Consider the following 25,966-nt stretch of genomic DNA (forward strand, 5'->3'; position numbering starts at 1 on the left):
GTTTGGGGGGCTTATTAAATATTATTTAATCAAAAGAATATTCTCGTAAGTCAACTTAGAAAGATAGCATCATCGTTCCACCATATATCTTAACACATAGTCACTAATGCACTTTTGGTTCATAAAAAGCTAAAATAAATGGTGACAAATGATCATCTATTGAGAAATGAGCTGTATTTGAGCATTTTAGTGAAGTATGGGGTTAGTCTAACTTTCACTTATTTTATTGCTTAATATCTTATAGCTGTCTTGCTTCGTATAAGTTATGTTTTATCTGATCTCATTAATTGGTTAGCCAAATTTCATTGATATTTGGTAAGTTTTCCAATTATAGATTCTCACTAGAGAAGTCTCACTAGACTTATTATTTTCATTTTCTACCTCAAAAGTCTAACCTTTATAGTATTAACTAACCTATCTTTTGAACAATATTTATGTAAAGGAACTAATTTAAAATGGAAAATAAGTTGGATAAAACTTAAACTTTGGGATGTTACACCTTTTTCCTTCGTCAAGTCACAAAACGAGCTGCGACCATAAGAAACTCTCATTAGAGGGCCCGTGAGCTTTTGCTTTAAGGACACTACGACGCTCAAGTCAATAACATCTCACCACTGATAACTATCTACCTAATGGACATGCTTATTCTCATAGCACTTAAGCTTATTAGCATTGGGTCCACTTGGTCTTGTCTAACATGTTGGGCTTTTAGTTCATTCATGAAGATTTGTGAAGATATGTCATAAAAAATTGTAGAAGGCTGCCCTGAACTAATAAAAATAAGCACACATCATCTCTTGTCGTTTCGATCTAAAACGTCATAATTGTCGCTCGTGGGAAAAACTTATTAATAGTGTTGTCTTTACTATGCTTTGTGCTTTTCAACTATTCATTCGTTTAAGTCTAACAAAAAAATTATTAAACATTAACAATTTATTTATGTCCATGTTCATTCGTTTAAATTTAACCAAAAAACTATGACATCATAAAAATTTAAAAGAATGAAAATAGTCAATACCAAAATTTGTTACTTCGCCTTCATTAATTTAATAATTATAACTCTACTACACGTGTAGGACTTCTAGCAACCTAGCCCTCTACAATGAATGAGAGTGCTCCATTTAGGGGTCAACCGAACCCAAATTAATCGATGATTGAATTAACCAAAATCGGTTCAGTATTTTTTGAACGATCGGTTTACCAAACCGAACCGAACCTTCCATATTTTCATGGCTACCACTTGACCTTGCATAAGATGTCGGATTTCTCATTGATTCGTGAATGTTTGATGTACCATGTTTTGCTAGATAAACATTAAACATACTTGATAAATCTATCTTTTCAATTTTTAGCAAAAACGGGTCTATATCGTTTGGATATGAAATCACTCATGTATGTGACTTACTGATTTTGTTTGAATTGTTCCATCGAGTAACTAAACTAACCAATCGAATACCAAATTATTCTCAATAAAAAGAAACCGAGAAACGATGTCTTAACAAAACTGATTAAATTAATCAAACAAACAATTGAATCCAAAAGGCTTAGCATTCCCAAAAAATTCAATCATAATCCAAAAACAATAAAAGTTGAATGATTACAATCACATATAAACCCTACACCGATGGTGATTACAAATGGTTTAGTAAATCACAATATCGAAAAAAACTAAATACGGTCACTATAAAGTTATTCATTAAAAAAAAAAAAAACTAAAGTTCAACGAGTCAATCTAACGGGAAAACAAACTCTTGCAACATCAATCAGCAGCAAGACTGCCGCTTTTGTCCTCAAACCTGCTAGTTGCAGACCAAACAATTGTTAGTTTTCTTTCATTTCTCAACCGGTTTAATTAATTTATTAGATTATAACATTTCTCAGACTAATAATATCACAACTCATTAGGCCTAGTTCAATATAAAAACCACATAATATAATATTATAATACTAGTTTTAGAGCTAATGTAATACACGAGATGATCTAAAAAATTAAGTTACGAATAAAGCAATACATAATGTATATAGAAAAATGTATTACATCTATTCTTGAATCATTATACATAAATTGATTTTATTTATATCACAAAATGATATTTTCCAAAAAAAAATGAACTTAACAAAAAAAAATAATAATGCACGTGCATAGGAATACCTAAGAAAAAACCCATCTACTGAAAATTATTCTCGGTATCATATATTTATATTATAATTGAAATAAGTTTGATTATGAACCAACTTCGGAGAATACTTCTCATATAATAATAGTTTTGAGCTACACTATGAAAAAGATTTTGATAAGTTTGAGGGGCTTCTCGACTTTGCCAATTGACAAAAAAGAAAAAAAAAGGTTAACATACAACACTCTGTACGACATGCTTCACATACAACATTCTGATCACTATTAAATGAAAAGTCAACGCGGACACAAATGTTTCTAATTTGATAAAAGTTAGAAGCATTAATAGGCATTGAAGTGGCATGTCAGAAGTGTTTATCATTTTTTTCTTAAATTTTAATAGTCATGAGAAAAATACTCAATGTGTAAAATCCCGAATCTTTTGACTATAACTAAAAATGTCCTTAATAATAAATTCGAAACTCAATCACATTAAAAATTCTAACTTTCATTTGTTTTATATTTTCAAGTAAAAACTTTGAACCCGTAACACTTATGACGACAAATCTATTTGCATTCTCAAATTTTTAAAGATATTCAGATTATCCCTTTTTTACTCGTAACAAATTTGAGGCAAATGTAGTTAATTTTTACAAAACGATCTATTTACCAACTTTTAACTCGTAACAATCCAATTTAAGTTCCACAAAACACACGAAGCAATCATCGATAAAAAAAACAAGAAACTAAATATGATAAACTTTATTATATATGAAAGTGATTGGTATATACTATCCATACAATTTAACACATATATGTATAGTTTAGTAAATTAATCGAAAAAATAAATAGATAGATTTAAATCATATAGTTATAATTTATAAATTTATATGAAAATGTACATAAATGGATTTATTTTTAATAAATGGATCAACTTTAGACATATATTTTTAATTTTAACGATTAAAAGAATAACTTCGTAAATTGAAAGCATATTAGAGTTTTTTTTTATTTTTTTTTATTTACAATTTTCAACAATATACATAGTATAATATGATAATGATAACATTTAAAATTATATTATTTTCAATCTTTAAAAACCACGGTTTGTTGTTGATTTTTAAATTTCACCAAGTATGTTGTGAAATATATTCTAACAATGTATAGTAGTATGATATATAAATATTTATTTTTATAAAAGTGTATAGATATAATATAAATAGAGTTTAAAGAAAAGTGAATAAGTTAATCATATTACATAAAGTGAATAATTATGAATCTATGACATATATTAGTTTTGAAGAGAAAAAAATTGTAAGAATTAACCATAAACCGACACGTGTTTACAATTATTTTACTTTATTAGAATATGTAGATGTAAATATAAGTACCTACACACAGCGATCAATGGCCCAACTCAATGCTAGAATTGGACTAATCAACTGGTCTTTACGACTCGCAAGAATTCTATGATACACGATTAAACTGTATTTTTGTTGTATAGCCTTTTCAAACACGATGGATGTTGAATTCCATCTTGTATGTACGTCCTAATTCGGGCTTAAGCCAATGGAATTTGTTCATTTACAAAATTTGCGATATCTGTAATAAATCTTTTATTTGGGCTAAAAATGTGACGTATCATTTGTTTAAAAGCCTATTTTGTTGGTTCAGCCGTTTTTAGACCGTCTTGTATGGTCAAATTGTCTTTTAAATAGTTGTCTATACACAAATAAGTCATTTAGACATAATTTATTATCAAAGTGAAGCCATAAAGATCAAAACAAACTAAAAATTAGCAATCACCTTTAAATTTATTTCACATTATGTATAATCCTTAGAGGTGCACAAACCGGTTTCAAACTCAAAGCCGGTTTGGGTTAAAACCGGTTCGATTTGGTCAACAAAAGTGAAAACCGGTTTATGATCGGTTTTTGTTCGGGTTGAAACGGGTTTCTTACCATGTTACGATTGGTTATCGGTTCGGATTTTCATCGGTTTCGGTTCGGGTTTTGACCGGTTTATGTTCGGTTAACCGGTTTTGATGGAGAAAATTACGAACCGGTTCCTAACCGACGGTTTCAATCAGTTCCAAACCGGTTTCTACATAATCAGTTTCAAACCAGTTTGGTTTTCGGGTTGGTTCGGTTAACCGTTTATTTGCCCACCTCTAATAATCCTCGCTAAAAGATTCACCAAAAGATAATCTCTGCAAACAAAATTAAATCAGCTCATTATAAAAATGGAAATTAGAGCCAAAATGTTAGCTTTTCAAACTTACTTTAAAAATAATAGAAGGAAGATACATCTACTTACATTGTCTTTTCTTTCCACTATTAATGAATTGATGTCTTCTCCAACATTCAAGGGCCCATAATCTGTCTCTAGTGTTTTTAGTTGTGGAGTAATTGAACGGCCCGCTGTGAAGACTTTTATTTTTGGGCAATCCTTAACTACCAAGGTATTGAGGGATGGCAATTTAGAATCGACCTTTCCTAAACAAAATCCCTCGAGATCCCAAAGATCTTCAAGTTTTAAGGACTTTAAACAGGGAAATATAATCTCACTCACTTTGGCATCACAATCTTCTTCTTTGACAATTGACTTCATAGATGAGCAGTTTTGTATATGTAGCTCTTGGAGTTGCATGACACAATTAACCATGGAACATGTAAAAACGTGTTTCAAGTTGTTAGGTTTGGAAACTCCAATATTCTCCTGTGATTGTTCTTCCATATATACTTGAGACTGTTTAAACTCAATAAGTGCACTTCTCTTAGCTTTGGAATATTCACAACAGTTTGTGTAGTATTGGTTGTTACTTCCGATGCTACTTCAAATACCTCCTTCACACAATAATTAGGAGAATCATGATTTGCACAAAAGTGGATTGTTTCAAGATTTTGCAGTTGTCGCAGCTCATTGGATTTAAAAATCTTTGTACGTTCATCATCATAATAATTGCATTCGATCAAATTATATAAAGACCAAGTTCTCTTTTCTGGAACAGTAGGGTGCGACCTTATACCATGTAAACTTGGTGTCTGCAAAGGCAAAACAAGAAGAGAAATAATAGCTAGAGAAAACACAAGGGTAGATGTAACATCTTAGAATCCATTTGTCTCACTTCATATGTAAGGCCTGATGTTAGAGCCAAGAAAAACACAAAATTATGATTCATTGTATTATCTTAATTTATTAATTTATAATGTAACTAAATGTGTTTAATACTTTTAGTTGGATGATATCTTGTTTCGATAATGTAAAGCAAAAAAAACAAAACATACCTGATCACGCAACGTAGGTGTCTCGTAAAAGTTAAGGCCACATTCAAGATTATGTTTTCCTAGCTTTGTGTGTATGTACTTGAGCCTAGGAGCTGTCGACTGACTAGCTGTGAACACCCTCATTTGGGGGCAAACATTGATCATGACATGCTCTAATAGTGGCCATTGGAAGTCGGTATTCACCCCTAAGAAGAAACCTGCAAGGTTTGGTAGAGAGTCTAGTTCAACTGATTTCAGCTGGGGAAAGACCATCGGCTGAGATATTTCCATTGTATCTTCTCGAGCTTCTTCCTTCACAATCACTTTCATTGCTTTGCAATAGCTTATCTCCAACATTTTGAGATTTTTGAGGCTTTTGAGGGTGGAAAGTGTGAATATGAATTCCAAGCAATCACATTTATGGATGTTCAGTATTTTTAGGTTGGGGAGTTTATGTGTAGCAATATTTGTTGGTCTTGGAATTGGGACTTTTGTACTACTACTACAACCACTAATATTGTTATGGTTGATCACTTTAGTTTCAAATATCTCTTCCATTGTATTACACTCTTTTATACTCAACTCTTGAAGATTTTGCATTTGCTCTGCTGCATAACATGGTATTACACTTGACAAAGCATGGCATTCTTCTATATAAATCTTGTTGGAATTTTGCCATAAGAACATGTCCAATTGATGAAACTGCAGTAAAATGAAAATCCGGTATTTAAAAATTCTAATTAATAATCCTAAGTTAGCTTATTAACCCAAATCATATGTTGTACCAAAGGGTTTGTAGCCAGTGGTATCAACATGTTTGTTAAAGTGGAGTCCCTACCAAATTATGAGGGTTCAAGTCTCATGATGGACAAAAGATGGTGTAATACTTTGCCGGTAAAAAAATTGATATTAAGTGGGCTTTCATTTCATATTTGACCATTGATTATTAAAGTTCGCTTAGTTAACGCTGAATGGAAAACAGTACATTTAATGAAATAGATGTTTTTATAAATATGTGGTTTTTAAGGAACCGGAAAACCACAAATTTTAAGAAACCATTTTATCTATCTTTCCTTTCAGATTTATACAGGATTAGTTTACAAAATATCATAGAACAGTGTAAATATGATGAAGATTGAGAAAACACGTGTACCTTAGATTGACCATGAGTTATGCCTTTGGCAACACCATCACCAATTTGGTTGAGATTATCTAGATGAATGAGGTTTAGTTCTTGAAAACGAGGGAGCAACAGCAACATGGTACTGGTTGTGTTGTGTGGGCAGATGTAGATGGCATCATGTCTTCATCTTCATCATCTATGTTTAAAATAACTTCTTTCATGCCTTTACAATATTGTATGTTGACTTCCTTTAGGTTGGAAAGAAGCTTGACCATTATAGGTGGAAACAAGTACTTAAGGCTATTGCATGCAAACAAATATACGGTCGTGAGGTTTTGAAAAGAGGTCTGTGGTTGGTGTTTGTGAAGAATAAAGAATTCCTTCCAATTGTTACACTTCCACACATGAATTAAATCCTTCAATCTTTCTAATTCTAATTTTTCAAGACTGGGAAGTAATACTAATGGTTGTTGTTGAGTTGTTACGTCGGATTGTTCTCTATTGCTTAGATTTGCTATCTCGAACACCACTTCCATCCCTTGAGTTGCTTCAAACTTAATATGACAGAAACCGTACGTAAAATCAAAATAAGTAGTCGCAGGTGTAACTATGTTTTTGAACCTCCCACACAAAAAGATAGATATGCGTTCTACCGCTTGAAAGCTACGGATACGGAAACTAGAGTGGTCATTTTCATAATTTCCTATCCTCCATACCTCTCTTAAGTTGTCACATTCCCACACGGTAATCTTTCTCAAGAGGACGCTGTTACTAAGTTGCTCAATTTTACCCAAGTCTATGTTAAATAACTCTTTAATGGAACCACACTTCTTAACACAAAGATCTTCTAAATGACTCAGTAATCTCATTGGATTGCTTGGAAAAAGAGTCATAAGATGAGGACAATTTGTTACTTTAATCTTTCTCAACATAGAAATTTCACAAGGCCATACCCCCGTCAAGATCTTCAAATCTTTAATTCTCAAATAATCCAACTTTGGCATCACAATCTACACATAATTCAAAACTTATTATATATAATTAAAAAATCCAAAACGTCAAAACTGAAATATATTTAATTACCTCTTTGTTGAAGATTCTCATTTTAATAATACGCGGAAGATGTTTGAGTGTTAATTCCATCAGCTCTCGAAGCTCCATTACAATATTGATAGGGTCACACAAACTTTCCAGCTTGGGCAGGTTATCCAAATGAAGAACTTTTAAGTTGTGGAATGTAATCACCTCGGGTTCATTATTTTCACCATGTACCACTGATTTCAAAACAGGACACGAAGTAATATAGAGTCTCTCAAGTTTCGTCAAACCTTTTGCCACAGGAATTGTGAAGAGGTATGTCAAGCGCGCGGTTCCGTTAAATTGGAAAATGAACTTTGAGGAGGAGGAGGATGTATTAGAATATCTTCAAGATAACTCATATCCTTCACCACCAAATAAAGTACCTCTGTTTTGCTAAACAACTTGTTAATTTTGCATTCAACAAGTTCACTGCATCTGATCATAAGCTTCAACGTATTTTTTAATAATCGAGTTTCAACACGGATACCTCGAAATTTCTTTCTAAATTTTGATATGCCCCCCACAGAAATGCTGAACCTTTTCAGGTTCTCAAAGGAGAAGTAAATCAGTTTGGCCTTGTTATGAAAGAATTCGATCTCTAACGCAGAAAGTTTCGATGTAAGCACCTTAAGTTCATCGCAATTTGCATCCGAGAACATGAGAATGCTCCCTTCAGATGCTCTCATATAAAGCTCTTAAAGTTTTTCCAAGTTTTGAAAAACACCGTCATCAATACAGAGGGTATTACATCCGGTCAGATCAAGTAACTTTAGCCTTTTCAACCTCCCTATTTCAGATGGTAATTCTCCGATACCACAGCTGACAAGTCTAAGTACTTCCAAGTTAAGAAGCCCTCCCAGAAAAGATATATCGTCATCCACCAACGAGCATGAAAAAAGAGATAGTGCTCGAAGGTTGGTCGAGAATTGCGGAAGCAATGGCCGATGCATATTCGTATATGCCACGACCATAAGTTTCTCCATGCTAGTATAAAAACCTTTGGAAACTTGAGTGCCCAGTTTCCACTAAGTTCAAGGTTTGGGTGATTTAAATCTAGTGCCCAATGCCCATTCACTAACATCAAAAGTGTAAGGTTTGGGTGATTAAAATCTGTAGGAAACTCTGACATGCCTGAGCAGTTTAATAGAATTCTCTCATAACACTCTCCCTCTTTAAGCTTCTCAGAAACATTATTATTATGGCTCACTATTGAAGCTTGCTTGACTTTTGAAAAACGGCTTAAAACAAAATCCCGCACAAGGTCATGCATTTTGACACAGCCTTCACGATCATTTTTAATCAACAAGTTCGAACGTATGAGTTTGTTAACATTAGTGTGCACCCGGTTTCTTGCTGTTGCAATGTCATGAAAATTCTTAAACTTCAACCCCCAACCATACATCACCAAGTCCTCAATGTCAATATCATAGTCCTCCGGGAACAATCCACAAAGAAGAAAAGTTGCTTTAAGATCATCCTCTTTGAGATTCTGGCAGCTATACTCGAAAATGTTAGTAAGGACAGCATTGTCTCGTTCATGTATACGAAAATGTGAAAAGTCTTGATTCTGTACACAAGAAAGTGTATCTTCCCATGCATGCTTTTCATTGATATTTTTAAGTGTGGAAGCAATAGTTTTTTATGGCAATAGGCAAACCACCACATCTCTTTACTATATCTTCTCCAATATTATGCAGGTCAGTTTCAGTACCTGAAACTGTTCCTACAGTATCCCAGAATAACTTTTTGTCTTCTGGATCTTCCAAAATATTAATTTTGAAAATTGAACCAGCTTCGATGTCCATATTGGCGCAAGTAGATTCTTCTCGTGTTGTGAGAAGCAACTTGAAGCCATTTGGCAAAGGACTCATTAGTCCAATATCTTGGAGGTTAAAGAAGTCCCAAACATCATCGAGTATTACCAATATCTTCTTTTTACCCTCTTCTGACTTCACCTTGAATCTTTCCTTAAGATGCAAAGCCCTTGTATCATTAGTTGTTTGAATTAAAGTTTCACCTGTCTGCTCTGCAACAGTTTGTTGAACAAGCTCCAGGTTCGGACTTTGCCCAACAGCCACCTTCACAATTAAATCAAACATTTTCCTATCTTTAGCAACCTTCTCTATTTCATTCATCATTGTAGTCTTTCCAATTCCCGCCATTCCACAGAGAGCCATTTTTTGGGTCTTTAAGTTGTTTGATTCAAGTGATTCCAACGCTTTTTTGAGTATCGTACCTCTGGACGGGATCATGCTTTTGTTTTGGTCATCCTCATGAACTACTGGGGAGATTGATGGCCTTGGAGGGCTAACCGCACCAAGAGGTATTATATCATCAGTCCACACCATCTTACTTTTTTCGTTCATGAGACGGTCTATGTCTTTCAGAATATCAGATGACTCTCTCCCTACTTTATATCTCGTCTTTAGGCTAAAGCATCCAACTCGGCCTGCTGGAAGTTTCCCCGCCCTTTCTTTGATTGATTCGACTTCTGCCAACCAATCCGGGACACGATGAGGCACCACTCGCCTATCTCCTTTCCTTAACTCCTGCTGAGTACGCATATCCTCTTCCGCAGCATCCAATACTTTCACTCTTTCCCGCATGTGTTTGACATTGTCAGTTGAGGAAACCAAGAAACCCAAGTGTCTCTTAACAGGAACAAGCAGAGCTTGAACAACGGGTGTTATAATTGCAGGTACGATGTCCATGTTGCAAGTGAATCTGTTATTTTTACAAACATTGACGATGTTTAGTTTTCAAGGACACACATGGGTCAACATTTTTATATAATATTGAATTCCTAATCTTCACTATTGTTGAGGGTTCAAAAACATCTAGATTGTGAGTGTCATTAGGGTGGGTTGGTGTGAGTTAGCCGATAAAAAAAGAAATTAAGTTAAACGACTACTTCTTAATCCAGGTATAAAAATGTTACAATAACACTGTGTAGGGCCAATATTCTATATTAGTTTTAGGATTGTGTATGTCTTTATATTTGCTTATAGTCGGTGTATTACGTACCTCGGTACGTTTATTTTGTAAGGACGAAATGTAAAAGTTGGAGAAATTGGGACCCTATATAAGGTCACTTAACCCATTTCTCCACAACTCTTCATAACTTAACACTTCCAAGTAGGCATGTTCACGAGTCGAGCCGAGCCCGAGCCAAGGCAAGCTCAAGCTCGGCTCGATATTCAATCGAGCTGGCTCGGCTCGGGCTCGAGCTCTTTATCGAGCTAAAAATTTGAGCTCAAGCTCGGCTCGGTTTTAAATCGATCCGGCTCGGCTCGGCTCAATTTGGCTCGATTTTACCTGTAATAATAAAAATTATATGCAACCAGCATGTGTGTGTGTATATTATTATTATATACATGTGTGTGTGATAGATATATATATATGTATATATATTATTATTATATTACTATTTATAGCCCCTACACCATTACACCCCAAAAACAAAAGCCCACTCGTTGTTGACTGGGCGCCACATGGCGCAAAACGCCCCAATTTGTAGCTCATCCACTACACATAGCCTAAATAGTAAAATAGTAAGGGATGAATTGTAATAATAGTATAATATGAGGGTTGCATGTGTAATTAGTCATTTGTGTTGATTGTACTTGAACGATGAGACGATAGGTGATGAAGCAAGCTAATTATTTGAGAAATCAATCTCCTTTATGTGATTTGTTCTTCTCCATCTTTAGCTTCGTTTACCTGTTTTGATATGTAACACCCTACAACCACCATCATTGTCTTCATCAATATAGACGCCGCTGTCACGACGACAACTGACAGTGATTAAGAATTTGGCTACTGTTACACCTTGGTTCTTTGATATATAAATTTAAAACATTTTAAAAATGAACTTTTGTAAATTTCACCCTTGAACTTTGGATAATTATTATGAACTATTGACAGTTTAGCCCTTAATCCTTTGATAGTGATCGTTTAGTGTTTAGTCCTTCATTTATTTACTATTGACATTTTATTCTAAAATCTTTTCTGATCGTTTAAAATTGATCGTTTCTTAGAGGAGATGTTATAAGGTTTTTGTTGGTCAATTTTTCTAATCAATTAATGATGATTATAACAGATCGATTCTCCGATGAATATATTAAAGATAATTAACAATCCATTCTTGCACATAGAGTTAGTTATTTATTATAATATCCGATGAATATATTCCGCCCACTTTATTATAAGCATATTATATGTTTTTTGAGATTTTCCGGCCAATTTGTTATTGTTTTGTTTAGTGAATATTAAGAAGTGAATTTCTGTACAATTTCTTAATTTTTTTTCCGTTCAATTTTTTGTTGTTTTCTTTGTCCAATTCTTAAATTTTTCGTCCAATTTCTTATTGTTTTGTTTACTAAATATTAAGAAGTGAATTTCCTTTCAATTTCTGATTTTTTTCCGTCCAATTTGTTATTGTTTCTTTACTAAATATTAACAAACATAATTTCCGTCCAATTTTTTATTTTTTTTTTTTCGTCCAATTTTGATTCAGTTTGATCAAAAGTCAGAAACTTCGATTTAATGATACAATTGTTTTGAATGTTTAATAAATTTGTTTGTAAATTATTTGTTTCATATATAATATTAATCTTTAATATTCCAAAAAATTTAATTATAAATTTACTAAATTATAAACTTACTAAATTTACTATATATAATATTGATATTTAAAATACATATTAAAGTATAATATTGAATTTCCAAATATAACTTATTCTATAGTTTTCTAAAAATATAAATGTACATTAACTTAATCCGTTATTAGTTGACATGTTTACTATTATTTGAAATTCAAATTATATTTAAAGCTTTGACTATAAAAACGATAATTAAGGAAATAATTTATGTTTTTATTATTGTTATTATTTGATTCCTAAATTAGTCAATGTATTGTTATTAAATATTAACTGATTTTAGAAAAACCTTAAACATGGAAATATTAAATATTAGAATATAATACATTCTGAGAATATTTTTTTTATAATCAATCGGTTATTTTTGGACATGATTAGTTGAATATAATTTATTTTTTTAATTTATAATATTCAATGTATAATTATTCTAATAATAGTATTTTTTTATAATCAATATGTTATTTTTGGAGTTAATTATTACAATAAACCGGTTTATTATACTCAAACTTATGTTTAGAAAGTTTCTACACATAATACGTTTAACAAAATTAATATTATCTAATCCTACTATGTTTTAATTTGTGGTCAAAATTTTGAATATCAAATAAGAACAAATTAAATTCTTGATTATTTTTACAAACTATTTTTGTTAAACAGTCAATAAATTAGTTTAAAACGGATTTGACATTTCCATCAGCACCTTTAGCAACAGATTATGATACTTTGGTCACTAATTCCAACAACTCATCAACAAGTTTAGCGACACCAACACCAAGTGATTTAGCGACAGCAGTACATAATGAACCGGAAATTAACTTACGAAGATCTACACGTGTTTCGATCACGCTGGTTAAGTTCAATGATTATGTCTTATGTTCGAAAGTGGAAGACATTGAACTTCTTTTGTTAGAAGAAGGTGAATCAAGGAATTTTGGTGAAGCAAAATCTAAACCGGAGTGGATAAAGGCTATGCAAATGGAACTCGAATCCATACCGGGTGATTGTTGGTAATTCCGGACCGTGCTCACAAGTTGGTGAATATGGAAGGACCTAAGTTGACAAGTAGGTTAAGTTGGTTTTGTTTCCTAATTGTAATATGCTTAATATAGTAATGTCTTGGTCATCAAGTTAGGGTCAGATTTAAAATATAGGGCTTGGTTAGAGGCTTTAGATGTGTGATCAATAGAGAATTATTGAAACGAGATTTTGAGTCATTTTTCTTTTGCAGTAATAAAGTGTTTGATCGATCTTGTGTCTTGAAATGGTATCAAAGCTTGGTGTGATCGTGGTCTAAGATCGAAGTACCCGAGGTTGAGATCAAGATTTAGACACCCATGGAAGCATGTCGCCGTCGTGAAGAGATCTAGGGCAGATCGTTTTCGCCAAGGAGAGATCTGCAGAGTGTGATCTAGGGTTAACCAATCAGAGACGCCAAGGAAGATCTAGGGAGTGTCAAAGAATTGCTTCAAGAAGTTGCGCCAGATCTTCTTTATTGATCTCGGGAACCACGGAACCAAAGCCGATCAGTTATATTTGCTACCCAAGTTAGTGACAAGAAGACTGTTGTTTGATTTTCTAGGTTAATTGATTCAATTTACGATTTCAAGTTGTAAATTAGATATGAACCTTGATTTGAAGGACTGGATCTAGAACTGAAGACAATCAATGGCTGAAGAACAAGAAAAATCAAGTTACAATTACATTTCCGAAATTACGGGGGTGATTGTTGGTAAATCATTAATATGGTCCCATAGGTGACCAGGATGGACCTATTGGGCTCATGGAATCCATTAATGTTGTAATGGGTTTATGGGGTTGCAATTGAGCTTTATATTTGGTAATTACTTGTTGGCCAAGTTTGTGTCACCCTATTAATACATAGCCATGATTAGGGTTTTTGTATTATGAGATGAATTATTGTATTCAAGTTTTTAAGCTAGTTTATTGATTATAATAATATGAGAGGTTTACCTAAATATCGTGTGCTCATTTGTGTTTCTATTATCAATTCGTTCTTGAGAGACGGTGAATTGTAATAATAGAGGAAGTGTTAACGAATATGATGGTTGGTAAGTGTACCCTTATAAATAAACTACCACCATACTGTCCATTAGGTATTCAATTACTGTTTTAAGTAAGAAGGTGCTCTTATGAAGGCTTAGAAAAACAATAATATCGTGGAGATTTTGCTTGGATCACATACAAGAAAACTTGGCAGTTAGGTGTTGCTTCGGTCGTTTTTGAAACATTTATTTGGAAACCAGGCTGGAAATGCTATTTGGTAAAACATTGGTGGGGAGATCGATATAATTCAAATGAATATACCACCATTGACAAGCTAAGTAATGAGCTTTATTTGGAAGTAATTCTAGTAACAAATAGGAACCATATATGGATATTGAGATTGTTATAATATTATGTATGAATATATTGAAAACAAATGATATAGAATTGGCTTTGGTATCATTACCACTTATCAGGTTTGTTATTGACCAACTTGCTCAAAGTTTAAAGAAAATGGAATTAGGTTCCTAGGGGAGAAGAAGTGAGAATCGTTACTTACCCACAGCTCTTTGTCTTACAAGACAAGTTGCTAAACTAAATGTTGGTGGTGGTCATTTGGGAGGAAAAAAAAACAGATTATAGTGGATATTTGGCAAACTTGTAGTTTGCTAGAAAAGAAAAGAATGTTAAAAGCTCTCCATAGAAGATAACTAATGGTTAACTAAGCGTTCCTTTGCTAGATGGTGAGCATCACAGATTCATTAAATGGTACAATCCAAGGATGGTACCAAGTACAAATGCTTGATTCTATACCACGGGTAACCCACTTTATGATCCAAATAAACGAGACAGTTGGGTTTTGTCATTGTCATATATAAAGCTAATTTTTTATACATGGGCTGTGAAACTATGTACAACCATCATGTGTAATACGGGAATATCAAAGAGTCCAGTTTGATAATCACAGTGCCCATACATGTGAAGACTACAAGATTTAAAGCTACATGTTCTGACTTTTGAGAAAGATGTTTCAATGAAAACAATTCAACAATCAAGACCTGATAAAGCACAACAGTTTGGCTTTGATAGTTTTGATCAGCAATTCAACAAGCCCCTACTATTATTTGGATATTTGAGGACAAAAATCTTTAAAGGGGAAAATAATGTCATGTAGTAAGGCAATCCGTAATGGGGCGAGACAAAGGGCGAATTGGGGCGAGAAGAAGGGGGAACACCCCCCCCCCCCCCGGCAATATGTCGGCAAAAAGGGGCGGGGGGCGGGGTTTTCTTGTCGCCCAGCATGTGTGTGTGTATATTATTATTATATACATGTGTGTGTGATAGATATATATATGTATATATATTATTATTATATTACTATTTGTAGCCCCTACACTATTACACCTCAAAAACAAAAGCCCACTCTTTGCTGACTGAGCGCCACATGGCGCAAAAGGCCCCAATTTGTAGCCCATCCACTACACATAGCCTAAATAGTAAAATTGTAAGGGATGAATTGTAATAATAGTATAATATTAGGGTTGCATGTGTAATTAGTCATTTGTGTTGATTGTACTTGAACGATGAGACGATAGGTGATGAAGCAAGCTAATTATTTGAGAAATTAATCTCCTTTATGTGATTTGTTCTTCTCCATCTTTAGCTTCGTTTACCTGTTTTGATATGTAACACCCTACAACCACCATCATTGACTTCATCAATATAGACGCCGCTGTCACGACGACAACTGACAGTGATTAAGAATTTGGCTACTGTTTACACCTTTGTTCTTTGATATATAAATTTAAAACATTTTAAAAATGAACTTTTGCAAATTTCACCCTTGAACTTTGGATAATTATTATGAACTATTGACAGTTTTGCCCTTAATCCTTTGATAATGATCGTTTAGTGTTTAGTCCTTCATTTGTTTACTATTGACAGTTTAGTTTAAAATCTTTTGATTTTACCAACTTTCATCCTAAATTCAAGCAACAATGTTAAAGAAAAAAGATTTGCTACAATGTTAAAGAAATGACTTTCTAAGTTCAAGATTATCTGGAATAATAAACACATGTTTAATCATTTGTACAGAATAAAACTTAAAACTGAAAAGGGTTAAGATATGATCACCTTCAAATATCTCTAAATACACCACCGATGAAACTGGAAACTTGAATTGATTAGAAAATGCCGATGAAACTAGAAACTGCAATTGTAATAGTTTTTCATAAAAGAATTGACGAAGAACTAATAATATACAGAACATTATGAGACGAAAGCTGCCTAAAATGCAAGTAAAAGAATTGATGACTAAAACTAAACGGAAGATACCTTGAAAATGCACCACTGGCCAATGATGAGACGATAAGCCTGAAATGATTTAAAAAGGAATGTGAACTGGACAAACTCAAGTGGGAGCTTTATAAGCTTCAACTATGTCTACAAAGTTAAATTATTTTTGCAAGTTGCAAGTGATATTGGCTCACATTGATTGAAATATAGTACGGAGTAATTAACAAACATGGTTACGTTTTAAAATGCATGAAAAATTGACATGTGCTTTTGTATGTGAAAATAAAATTTTAACAAATATATTTTTTTACTTTCAAATTATTAAATAGTCATTCCCCTTATTTTACGTTTGATTCTAGTCTAATATAATCTCAAACATCCATACCCAAAATCAATGATTTAAAACCATTATTGTTATTCCTATAAAAGCAAACTTCCTATTATAACTAATTCAATTTTACCTTTTAAAATAATATATGCACTATTCATAACTTTAATAACTGATATATTCATTTACATAAAAGGACCAATAACAATAAAAAGCCAGGTAAGCGGATAACAAGTTGCGACGTTACCCCCATTTTAAATAGTAAAACCAATACTACAGAAAACAAAGTTATCGTTCTTCGGCATCGTTGAGTTGTTGTCCATAACTGAAGTTATGATAATAAAGAGTTAAAACGTATAAAAGAAAAGAGAAAGATCCAAACTGACAATAATTGTACATGGAAAAACTAGGTCTACAGAGTAAAATTAAATAATAATAATAATAATAATAATAATAATAACAATAAGTGTGGGTGAGCACCCTTTAAGCAATGTTTTGAAACCCGGACCGGACCGGCCGGTTGGCCTGACCGAGACCGGTAGGCAAGTCGGTCTGGTTCACACGCATAACCCGTTTTCTAACAACCCGGTCGGGGTCTGGCGGTTTACGTTCCGACTGGAACCGGTCGACCGCTGGTTGAACCGGTAAGGCTTTGTTTTTGTTAAATAAAAAAGATTTGCTGACACTGGGATCGAACCCGGGAGCTTTACTAGATGAAACGCTTAACAAGCATCAACCAACCAACCAACCTTAATCTATGCAAACTTACTTGAAATATAAATCATATATAATGAAATTAACATTATAAATTGATGTGTGCTACGCGTGCGATTAAATAAGAAATGATGAAATTATTTGCTTTTGCACAAGATCATGTTTTAAATTTATAAAAGTGATTTCTACAAAGACTAAACACACACAAAATAGGCAAGTGTACCTATCGTATATGTAGAATAGTATTGGTAAGAACCAAGTATCGATCCATGGACACAAATGTTTCTATTAATAAATCGTTATTTTACTTTAATCGGAGGTTTTAATCATTTTGGGGTTAATTTTCTTCAAACTTCTTATAAAATATAAATACTTATATATGATATATAGGTGACCAAGATAAGAAATTCTAAACGAGTTTTTCAATTATGCGAAGGTTACAATCTAAGATCAAGAATCCACTCCATTTTAACATTGATAATTAATATTTGGACATGTGATAAACTTGTCATAGCAATATATGATAGATGGCTCCTTAAACCTTAAGTGAGCATCTTTGGCACTAAGGAGATAGCATGCGTATTTTAAAGTCCACCCTTTCCTAATGTCATACCATCTCAATGATGTCAATTTAAGTTGGCAAGTAGTTTCATAAAGTAGAAAGATTAGGATTGACTTTGATTTCTCAAATACCAATTCTAACAACTTCGGGTGATTGTAGTTCATCACACAACCTCCCCTTGGTTGATTTATGTAGGTTATAATTACACATTCCGTTAACATATGATTTCTTTAACTAATTTGATATCCTAAGCAAAGCTATTTTCGGATTACCAAGGTTTAGAAAAATACATCATAACTTATATCTCATCATTTCTAAGTACAATATAAGGATCCATGTTTCGATAATGTATCAAAGTATTTCTATCTTTCAAGAACATGAATCGATCATGAACGATTGCCAATGGAATTGACAACCACCAACTTTGAATTAGTGATTTAAGATAGTGAAACATTTCTCATCAAAAGATAATTGTAATATAACCATGTACTTTACTAGACTACATCACTTATCTTGATTAATTATCAAGTAAAACAAAGCTTCTTCATAGATTTTAGATGGTAAAAGGAGTTTAGCTCATAATGAGCATGATGATAAACATTAAGATGATTGATAGTAACAAATACATGATTAAACTTGGAACAATCTAACCAAATATAGATGAACCCTTCTTCTTAATGATGGTAATGATTGTTGATGATTGATGGTGATGATCTCCAAGCCTTCAAACTCTTCACTAAATCTCTAAAGTGAGTGTTAGTGTGTGTTTTTATAAGAGAAAATCGGATAGAAATCTTTTCAAGGCACACCAAATGAGTGCAACATGAGCCACTATTTATAGGCAATCTGGATAGTGAGACACAGCCCCGTGCTTGATGAGCACGCCCCGGTGCATTTTTATGACATGTGCCAGATTCGTTTTGTCTTTTTTGTGAGGTTGCAACGGCCCCGTGGTTGGTAGGCACGGTCCCGTGCTTTTTAGTGACATGTGCTCAATTCTTCTTTGTCTTTTCTGTATTCTCGTCCACGGCCCCGTGCGTGATGAGCACGGCCCCGTGCTTTTGCTCCCAGATTTTGTCTTTTCTTGTGTTAGAAACATGGGGGCGTGTTTCTTGAGGCATGGGGGCGTGTTTCTTTGTTTTCTTGTGTTTTCTTCGTCTTTTTGCTTGTTTCTTCGTTTGGGGCTTGGTTTCACCTGAAATTATGTTTTATTATGATAAGTAGTCTTTTATGCTATGTTATTTGACAGAAATTGCAGTTTTTAGAGATTATTTGATGCCGAAAAGATGTATATTTTTATATACATCAAACATCCCCACACTTGAACATTGCTTGTCCTCAAGCAATCTTCTTATAAATATCCTCTAAAAATAGCAAGCTTAAATTATAACCATCCCTTAAATGAGCTTCCAAGAAGATGAAACAAAATAACCAAATTTTTAGTGATAATTAAGAATGAACTTTTGTTTTTGTGAGCTTCCGTTTATGCAAAACGTCACGTTCTCACAATGTTCACTCACACTCGGTTTTATATCTGATCATACCTGTGATGTATGTATGTGACCACTCTTAGTCGAAATGCAACATGTGATAAATAAGCTTGTAACGAATTCAAATCTCCACCTTTTAAAGGGTTGCATATATCAGAAGGTAAAAGGGTTTTGGTTTAGTATGAGTAGGAATTGGTATTTTGTGGTGGTTCAAGGGTTAATGAGGATGGTAAATACAACTTCGTACTGATTTTCGAGAGTCTTAAGATGTCTTCAATGGTTAGCTCCTTTTCTCCGAGTTTTTTTTTTTTATAAAATGACTCTTTTAAGGTCAGATCGTCAAGACCAGTTTTATCGAGGATGTGGATTAGTTCTTCCTCAATCCTGTTCTGAATATAACTTCCAACTCTAATGTCGTTCGGCTTTGAGCCTAATAGCCCCCATCCTCATTAGTTCGGTATATTCATGCTGAGACTGAGTTTGACTTTTTCTACATCTTTCTTCGTGGGACCAGTTTCCGCAACCTAAGCATCGTTCATATCTTTTTGCTCTTCTCTTCATTGCGTTTTGGCGCCACTTTTTCCTCACCTCATTGCTAAAGAGAAAGATTCTCTCCCTAAGTTCTGGAGGCAACCTAGGTTTTGTGAAGTGCATGCAGCAAAGGAAATTGAAATCGAAAGAATGCATTTCTAGTTCTTTAGGGTCTGCCGGTAAAATACTAGTGTTGTATTTTACCGGTGATAAAGGATAAACTGATCGTTTTTTTTCGATTTTGTAATTTGGTAATGGGTTTGATGGAATTGTGTAAATATTACCTTCTTCCTTATACAACTCTTCGTGCGGTCTTGAAATGAATAATTGCGTCAAGTTCTAAATCATACGAAACATATCAGCTTCCGAAAAAATATTTATATGGCATGAGGTTTATCTCACAGTAACGGAGGAATTGGGTATTAACGCCATATTTTGCATAAATTTATTATCAATATTACAAAACTTCTGTCTAATTTTTCACTTTATGATTGGTTATTTGCAAAAAATTTTCTTGGTTTTCTTTTTAGGTTTAGAATAATCTTTGTTTGCTGCAAAAATATTTGTTGTTTTAGAGAATTTTTATAATTAGTTGGACAAACAATTGGTCAAGTAATTCCCCTCCCCACGCTTGAATCTCACATTGTCCTCAATGTGACAAGATTCATGGAAATATAAAAATTCTAATTGAGTATTATGGGTAAAAATGGAGAGTTACTTCCCTATGGGTCAACGAAATTTCGAGAGAGCGTCCCCTGTTTTTCGTCCGTTTTCCTGTTTTTGTACCTGTATAATATAAAATTGCAAACATCCACAAACAACCAAGCATAAACTACTGAAAATTGGGTATGGAATCATCCATCCCTTGCCATATCGGGCTAAATTAGTACCTAACATAATGTCTTTGGCACCCACGGCTAGAGGTGGACAACAAAACCGGTTCCTGGAACCGGTTCGGTGGAACCGAACCGGAACCGAACCGGTTCCTACCATTTTTTCGTAGGAACCGGTTCGGTTCCGTTTCAACCCGACGATCCGGAACCGGTTTGACATGTTTGGAGGTGGACCGGGTAGGAACCGGAACCGGTTCTGGAACCGGTTCGACCGGAACCGGTTCGGAACCGGTTATAGCCGTTGGAGTGGTTCTAGCCGTTGGGAAACGGTTTTATGGCCGTTTTTTGACCGTTGGGGTCAAAAATGGCCGTTTTTTGGCTCCCCAAACACCCCACTACTAGTATAAATAGGTATTTGGTGTAATGGGTTCATCACAACACTCAAAACGCAAACCCGAACGCAAAAAAATACAAAAAAACGCTATTACAACGTTCTGAGTTCTCTAATCTCTTGTTTTCTCTTCTTCTATATTCATATTTGTTGTTATGGCTGCCTCACAATCATCGGTTGGTCAAGGTTCCACCGCCGGACCAAGTTTCGTTCGTATTGTACCTCATAATCGTAATCAAGAGATTTGGTGCAATTGGGATTTGGTTGAATTGAGTGACCATTCATTGAAGGCTCGGTGCAAGTTTTGTGGGATTTATTTAAACCCACTTTCGAATTCAAATTTGAAGAAACACATCGAAAGACCGTATTGCAGGGCGTTGAAACAGAACGTCGAGTCGCAACAAACGCAAATGGATAGTGAAGGCGGAATATTTACATACCAAATTGATCGAGTTCAAGATCGTATGGCGAAGTTTGTGATTCAAGAAGCTTTGCCGTTTAGCCACTTCGACAACCCTCGCTTAACCGCCATGATTCGAGATACGCTTCAACCACAATACACTCACGTAAGTCGTCATACTCTTAAACGTTATTGTTTAAAATTGTGGAAGAAGGCCAAAGAGGTACTAATTGCATATTTTGAAAATATAAATACGGGAATAAACTTAACTACTGATGTTTGGTCGGCTCCACATCGTCATACTCTTAAACGTTTTTTTTTTGAACTTCTTAAAGTAAATAAAATGAATTTTATGTTAATTGTTTTTTTTATTTAACATGTTATACAAATACGAGCAGCGGAAACGAAAAACGAAAAAAAAATTATTTTTTACACTGTAACCGGTTGGAACCGGTTACAGTGTAAGAACCGGTTTAGGAACCGGTCAGAACCGGTTCTACCGGTTCCGGGTCCGAGGGTTGGGGAACCGGTTCGGTTCCCTAACCGGTTCGAACATGGAACCGGTTTAAACAGTGATGTTGACTAATGGAACCGGTTCTGAACCGGTTCCGGTTCCTTTGACCAACCCGATTTGATCACCTCTACCCACGGCCATAAAGATATCCAAACCAACATAAAAATAAACAAACAAGTACGACGGAAAGTAAATTGTTTTAAAAAAAACATCATAAGTTCATGAAATACTACCAACCACTGCCCGTGTCCGACCTACCAGTGCCGCCAGTCATCAGTTACCCGTGTCCGGGTCAAATGGTCCCCACTGCCTGTCCATGCGATGGCCCAAACGATCAATCTCTCGCCTCGTCTTTGCATATTCGGCAGCTCGTTGTGCATCTGAGGCAGCCATCTGCTCTGTAATCCTGTCAAATGAGGCGGTAGTGTTAGCTGAGAATTGATCAATAAGTTCATACATACCCTCGAGAGAGTATCGGCTATCGTGTGACGAACTGGGACCGGCCCCTGATGAAGATGGGCCTCCACTCTGATGGTAAGTTCGACGGCGGTGCTGTCTGGGTGGTGATAGTCGTCTCTCATGCACATCCTGTATCATCATCTCTGTCGGGTCTTCTGGGTCCCAAACTTGGTTGTTCTTATCACAAAATCTCCACACACCAGGGCTGGTTTGCTGAATCATCTGCATGCTTTCACAGTAATCAAGGTTGAGAGCTATCGGGTCTGGGCTTGGAGTTCCTTCTGTGTCTGCACCATAAGCCCTGTAGAGGTTGTGGATCCAGGGACCACCAAAGATCAGGGTATGTCCTCGGGCAGTAGCATTTGTCATGAAAAGTTTGCAAAATAGCATAGTGATATTGCATGGTACTTCGTTTTTCATGCAGTACAATGCCCAAATATCCCTCAGGTTGATAACCCCTTCACTCTGTCCTCGAGCTGTGACGGTGTGACTCAACAGACGGTGGATGTACCTCATGAGCGGGTCACACAGTGCTGTGCTTTTTGAAACGCTCGGTCTATACTTTGTTGTTCCATAACTCAACTGCTCCCAAGCTTCCTCCCTTATGGCACATGCTTCAGCTTCATCATCATCACCTTCATCTGTAAATGTTGTTTTAGCCTCGTACCAGATGTCTGAGTCGGTTTCCTCGGTCGTGTAAATTCCCAAATCAACTCCTAGTTGGGTGACAGGAGTTTTATGCCATACACCCCCACATCGGAATTCGATTGCCGCGTTATCCCACATGTCAAACCTTTTCTTCTTTATATTAAACGAGGCCAGGAATTCCTTTGTAAGTTCCGTCACTGATTCCCCCGTTTGGCCCAAAACCCGTCTCCAAGGTCCCTTCACAATGTTTTGATAGCGGTCTTATTGGTTGACGTGTCTTAGAGTTTCTTCACATGCATGGAAATTGGCTTCGGGGTACCTGTTGTTTAGATAAGTTAATCGTGTGTTTGCATGTCTGTCCTTTGTCTTGCGGTTTCCGAAGACGAGGTATGCATGAACTTCGTCCCCATACTCGGCCATCTGCAATTTACACTCAAATTAACCAAAATTCATGAAAGATTTGCAATTTTGCTGAAACAGAGAGCAAAACATGGTGGCGTGCTTTAAAAAGCACGGCCCCGTGCTGGTGCCTCTGATACAGTTTCCTTTGATGTTTGACTTTTGGTTGACCACGACTCGTGTTGTTTTGGGCACGGCTCGTGTTTCTTTCATAGACTCAAACCCTCGTTTCCAACCGGTTAAATAAATTAGGTTTAATGGTGTGTCGGGTATTTATGCTAAAACTCTAAACTCGAATTTTTTTTTTCAATTAAACCCTAACTATCAATTATTCAACAATCTATGCAAGCAAATTAACCCATATTCTTTTCGGGTTTTGACCCGAATTGGTCGATTTGAGCGATTTTAGGGTTAACCTAAACCTAGAATGACGAATTTGAACAATGCAATTTGTTAAATTAACATACCTTAGGTTTAGAATCGAATATTTGATGAATAAATTAGCAAAATGTTGGATATTCGGCGCTTTTCCAATTCAGAACGCAGTGATTATTAGGATTGGTGGTTGGAGAAAGTTATTTTATTCATTTAAAACTCGTCACTGCTCTGTGACCAAAAACACGGCCCCGTGCTATTAAAAGCACGGTACCGTGCTGCTTAGTGCAGACAGTGTTATTTAGATTCTGTTTATTTATCGAACTGGTTAGCTGGTTTTTATTTTCTGGTTATTTTAACATGGTAATTGAAAATCCTAAATTTCATTAAAACATAAAACTAAAGATATAGTTAAAGATAGACATAATTAAAGATAGACGAAATGAAAAGTACAACAACAACTCTCGGATCCTAACACATAGTACTAGCGAAACAACTTCAACACGAAACAAAGTTAGAACTTCAACGGCCCCCACTTCCGAATAAGTCCTGGATGTGTGGTGGTGCTCGTTTGGCTTCCAAAAGTTCGTCAAGATTTTTGTTGAGCGTAACGATTTCTCGGTTGAGAAAGTTAAGTTTGGAAGTCACATCTTTGTGGTGTCCATCCACAACATGGAAGTTCTCGAACCTAAGCAGGTCGACTTTGTTGATTAACTCGATTACTCGAGCCTCGGTTTGCATGTTGCTCTCAACTTGATCTCTTACGATGCATTGGAGTCTCATGATTTGCTTCTCAATGAAGGAGGATTCATGTTGTTTCCCCTTTTTCACTGGCTTTCATTCAACCCGTTTTCCTTCCATTTAGGTAATTTGTGTTTGGTGTGAATGGAATAGTGAATTTATGCATGCATTATATAGAGACTGGAAAGTTGAACACGGCCCCGTATCTTTAAAAACATGGCCCCGTGCTTTTAGAGGAATAAATGTTTCTGAGTCAGAGAATTGTACGGAGTCAGCGCGTATCATGCTGAAGATTCTGGGGTGACCATGGCCTCGTGCTTAGGAAAGCACGGCCCGTGCTTTTTGTCTCAGTGAATTTCCTTTTAATTTTCAATACGATTCAAGATCCGGAATTTTTAGAATGACGTTTATTGTGATAATTTAGAAGTTTGGTCATCTAAAAATTAATTTTCATTAAAATAAAAATTCCTAGAATATTTACGGGATAAGCCCGGGTTTCCTAAGAAAAAAAATAATCAGGTTAAGCCCGAAGTCCTAACACATTGTGCTTAATGCACTTGTTTATACATAAAAATAGAAAATTAAGTTTCCTAGAGTTCCCCGAAAGGCACTCCTCCTCCGAATGGTCCTGGTGGTGGAAAATACGTGAAACCGAGAACTTGAAACCGGAGTTGTTCATTGATGTCTCGGAGTTCCATTTTCATGTTTTCCACTGATTCGGTGAGTTGCACAAGATGCATCTCAGCAAGGAGGTTCATTTCGGTGAGTTCTTTCACGAGTTCTTGGAGTTTCAAGAGAAGCTCGGTTTTTGAAACATGGCGGGCGTCGTTTCTCGGATGTCGGGAAACGGGGATTGCTTCACTCATCTCAGTTGGCATGCTGAATTCTTAGAGGTTTTTTTGGTTTTGGTTTTGGTTTTGGTTTGTGCAAGAAATGCAATGACACAAGGTGCCTTTTATAACCAAACATAAAACCGAGCACTGTACCGTGTTGTTAGAAGCACGGCCCCATGTTTTTACTCTGACAATTCTGTTACAAA

At 35.1% G+C, this 25,966-nt stretch overlaps 1 protein-coding gene and 1 pseudogene across 1 annotated transcript; both read right to left on the reverse strand.

The window, feature by feature from the left end:
• Positions 1–4,800: 4,800 nt before the first annotated feature.
• On the reverse strand, positions 4,801–6,643 carry LOC143563395 (uncharacterized). The gene is made up of 3 exons (XM_077050941.1): positions 6,536–6,643; positions 5,404–6,084; positions 4,801–5,160 (listed from the first exon to the last, which is right to left on the reverse strand). Exons 1-3 carry the CDS (start codon positions 6,641–6,643, stop codon positions 4,801–4,803), a joined length of 1,149 nt encoding a protein of 382 aa, XP_076907056.1.
• Positions 6,644–7,546: 903 nt separating this feature from the next.
• On the reverse strand, positions 7,547–10,308 carry LOC143563396 (putative disease resistance protein At1g15890; annotated as a pseudogene).
• Positions 10,309–25,966: the final 15,658 nt, after the last annotated feature.

The sequence above is a fragment of the Bidens hawaiensis genome, unplaced genomic scaffold, assembly GCF_021521415.1.
Source record: "Bidens hawaiensis isolate Kalapana, Puna unplaced genomic scaffold, B.hawaiensis_p1.1 tig00021378_1, whole genome shotgun sequence".
Lineage (NCBI taxonomy): Eukaryota > Viridiplantae > Streptophyta > Magnoliopsida > Asterales > Asteraceae > Bidens > Bidens hawaiensis.

Excerpts from the sequence above, each read along its gene's own strand:
- LOC143563395 (XM_077050941.1), bottom strand. The coding sequence starts at position 6,643 with ATGTTGCTGTTGCTCCCTCGTTTTCAAGAACTAAACCTCATTCATCTA. Across the intron at positions 6,085-6,535 it reads TAACTCATGGTCAATCTAAG|TTTCATCAATTGGACATGTT; the intron begins GTACACGTGTTT and ends ATTTTACTGCAG. Across the intron at positions 5,161-5,403 it reads CACCTACGTTGCGTGATCAG|ACACCAAGTTTACATGGTAT; the intron begins GTATGTTTTGTT and ends TTGCCTTTGCAG.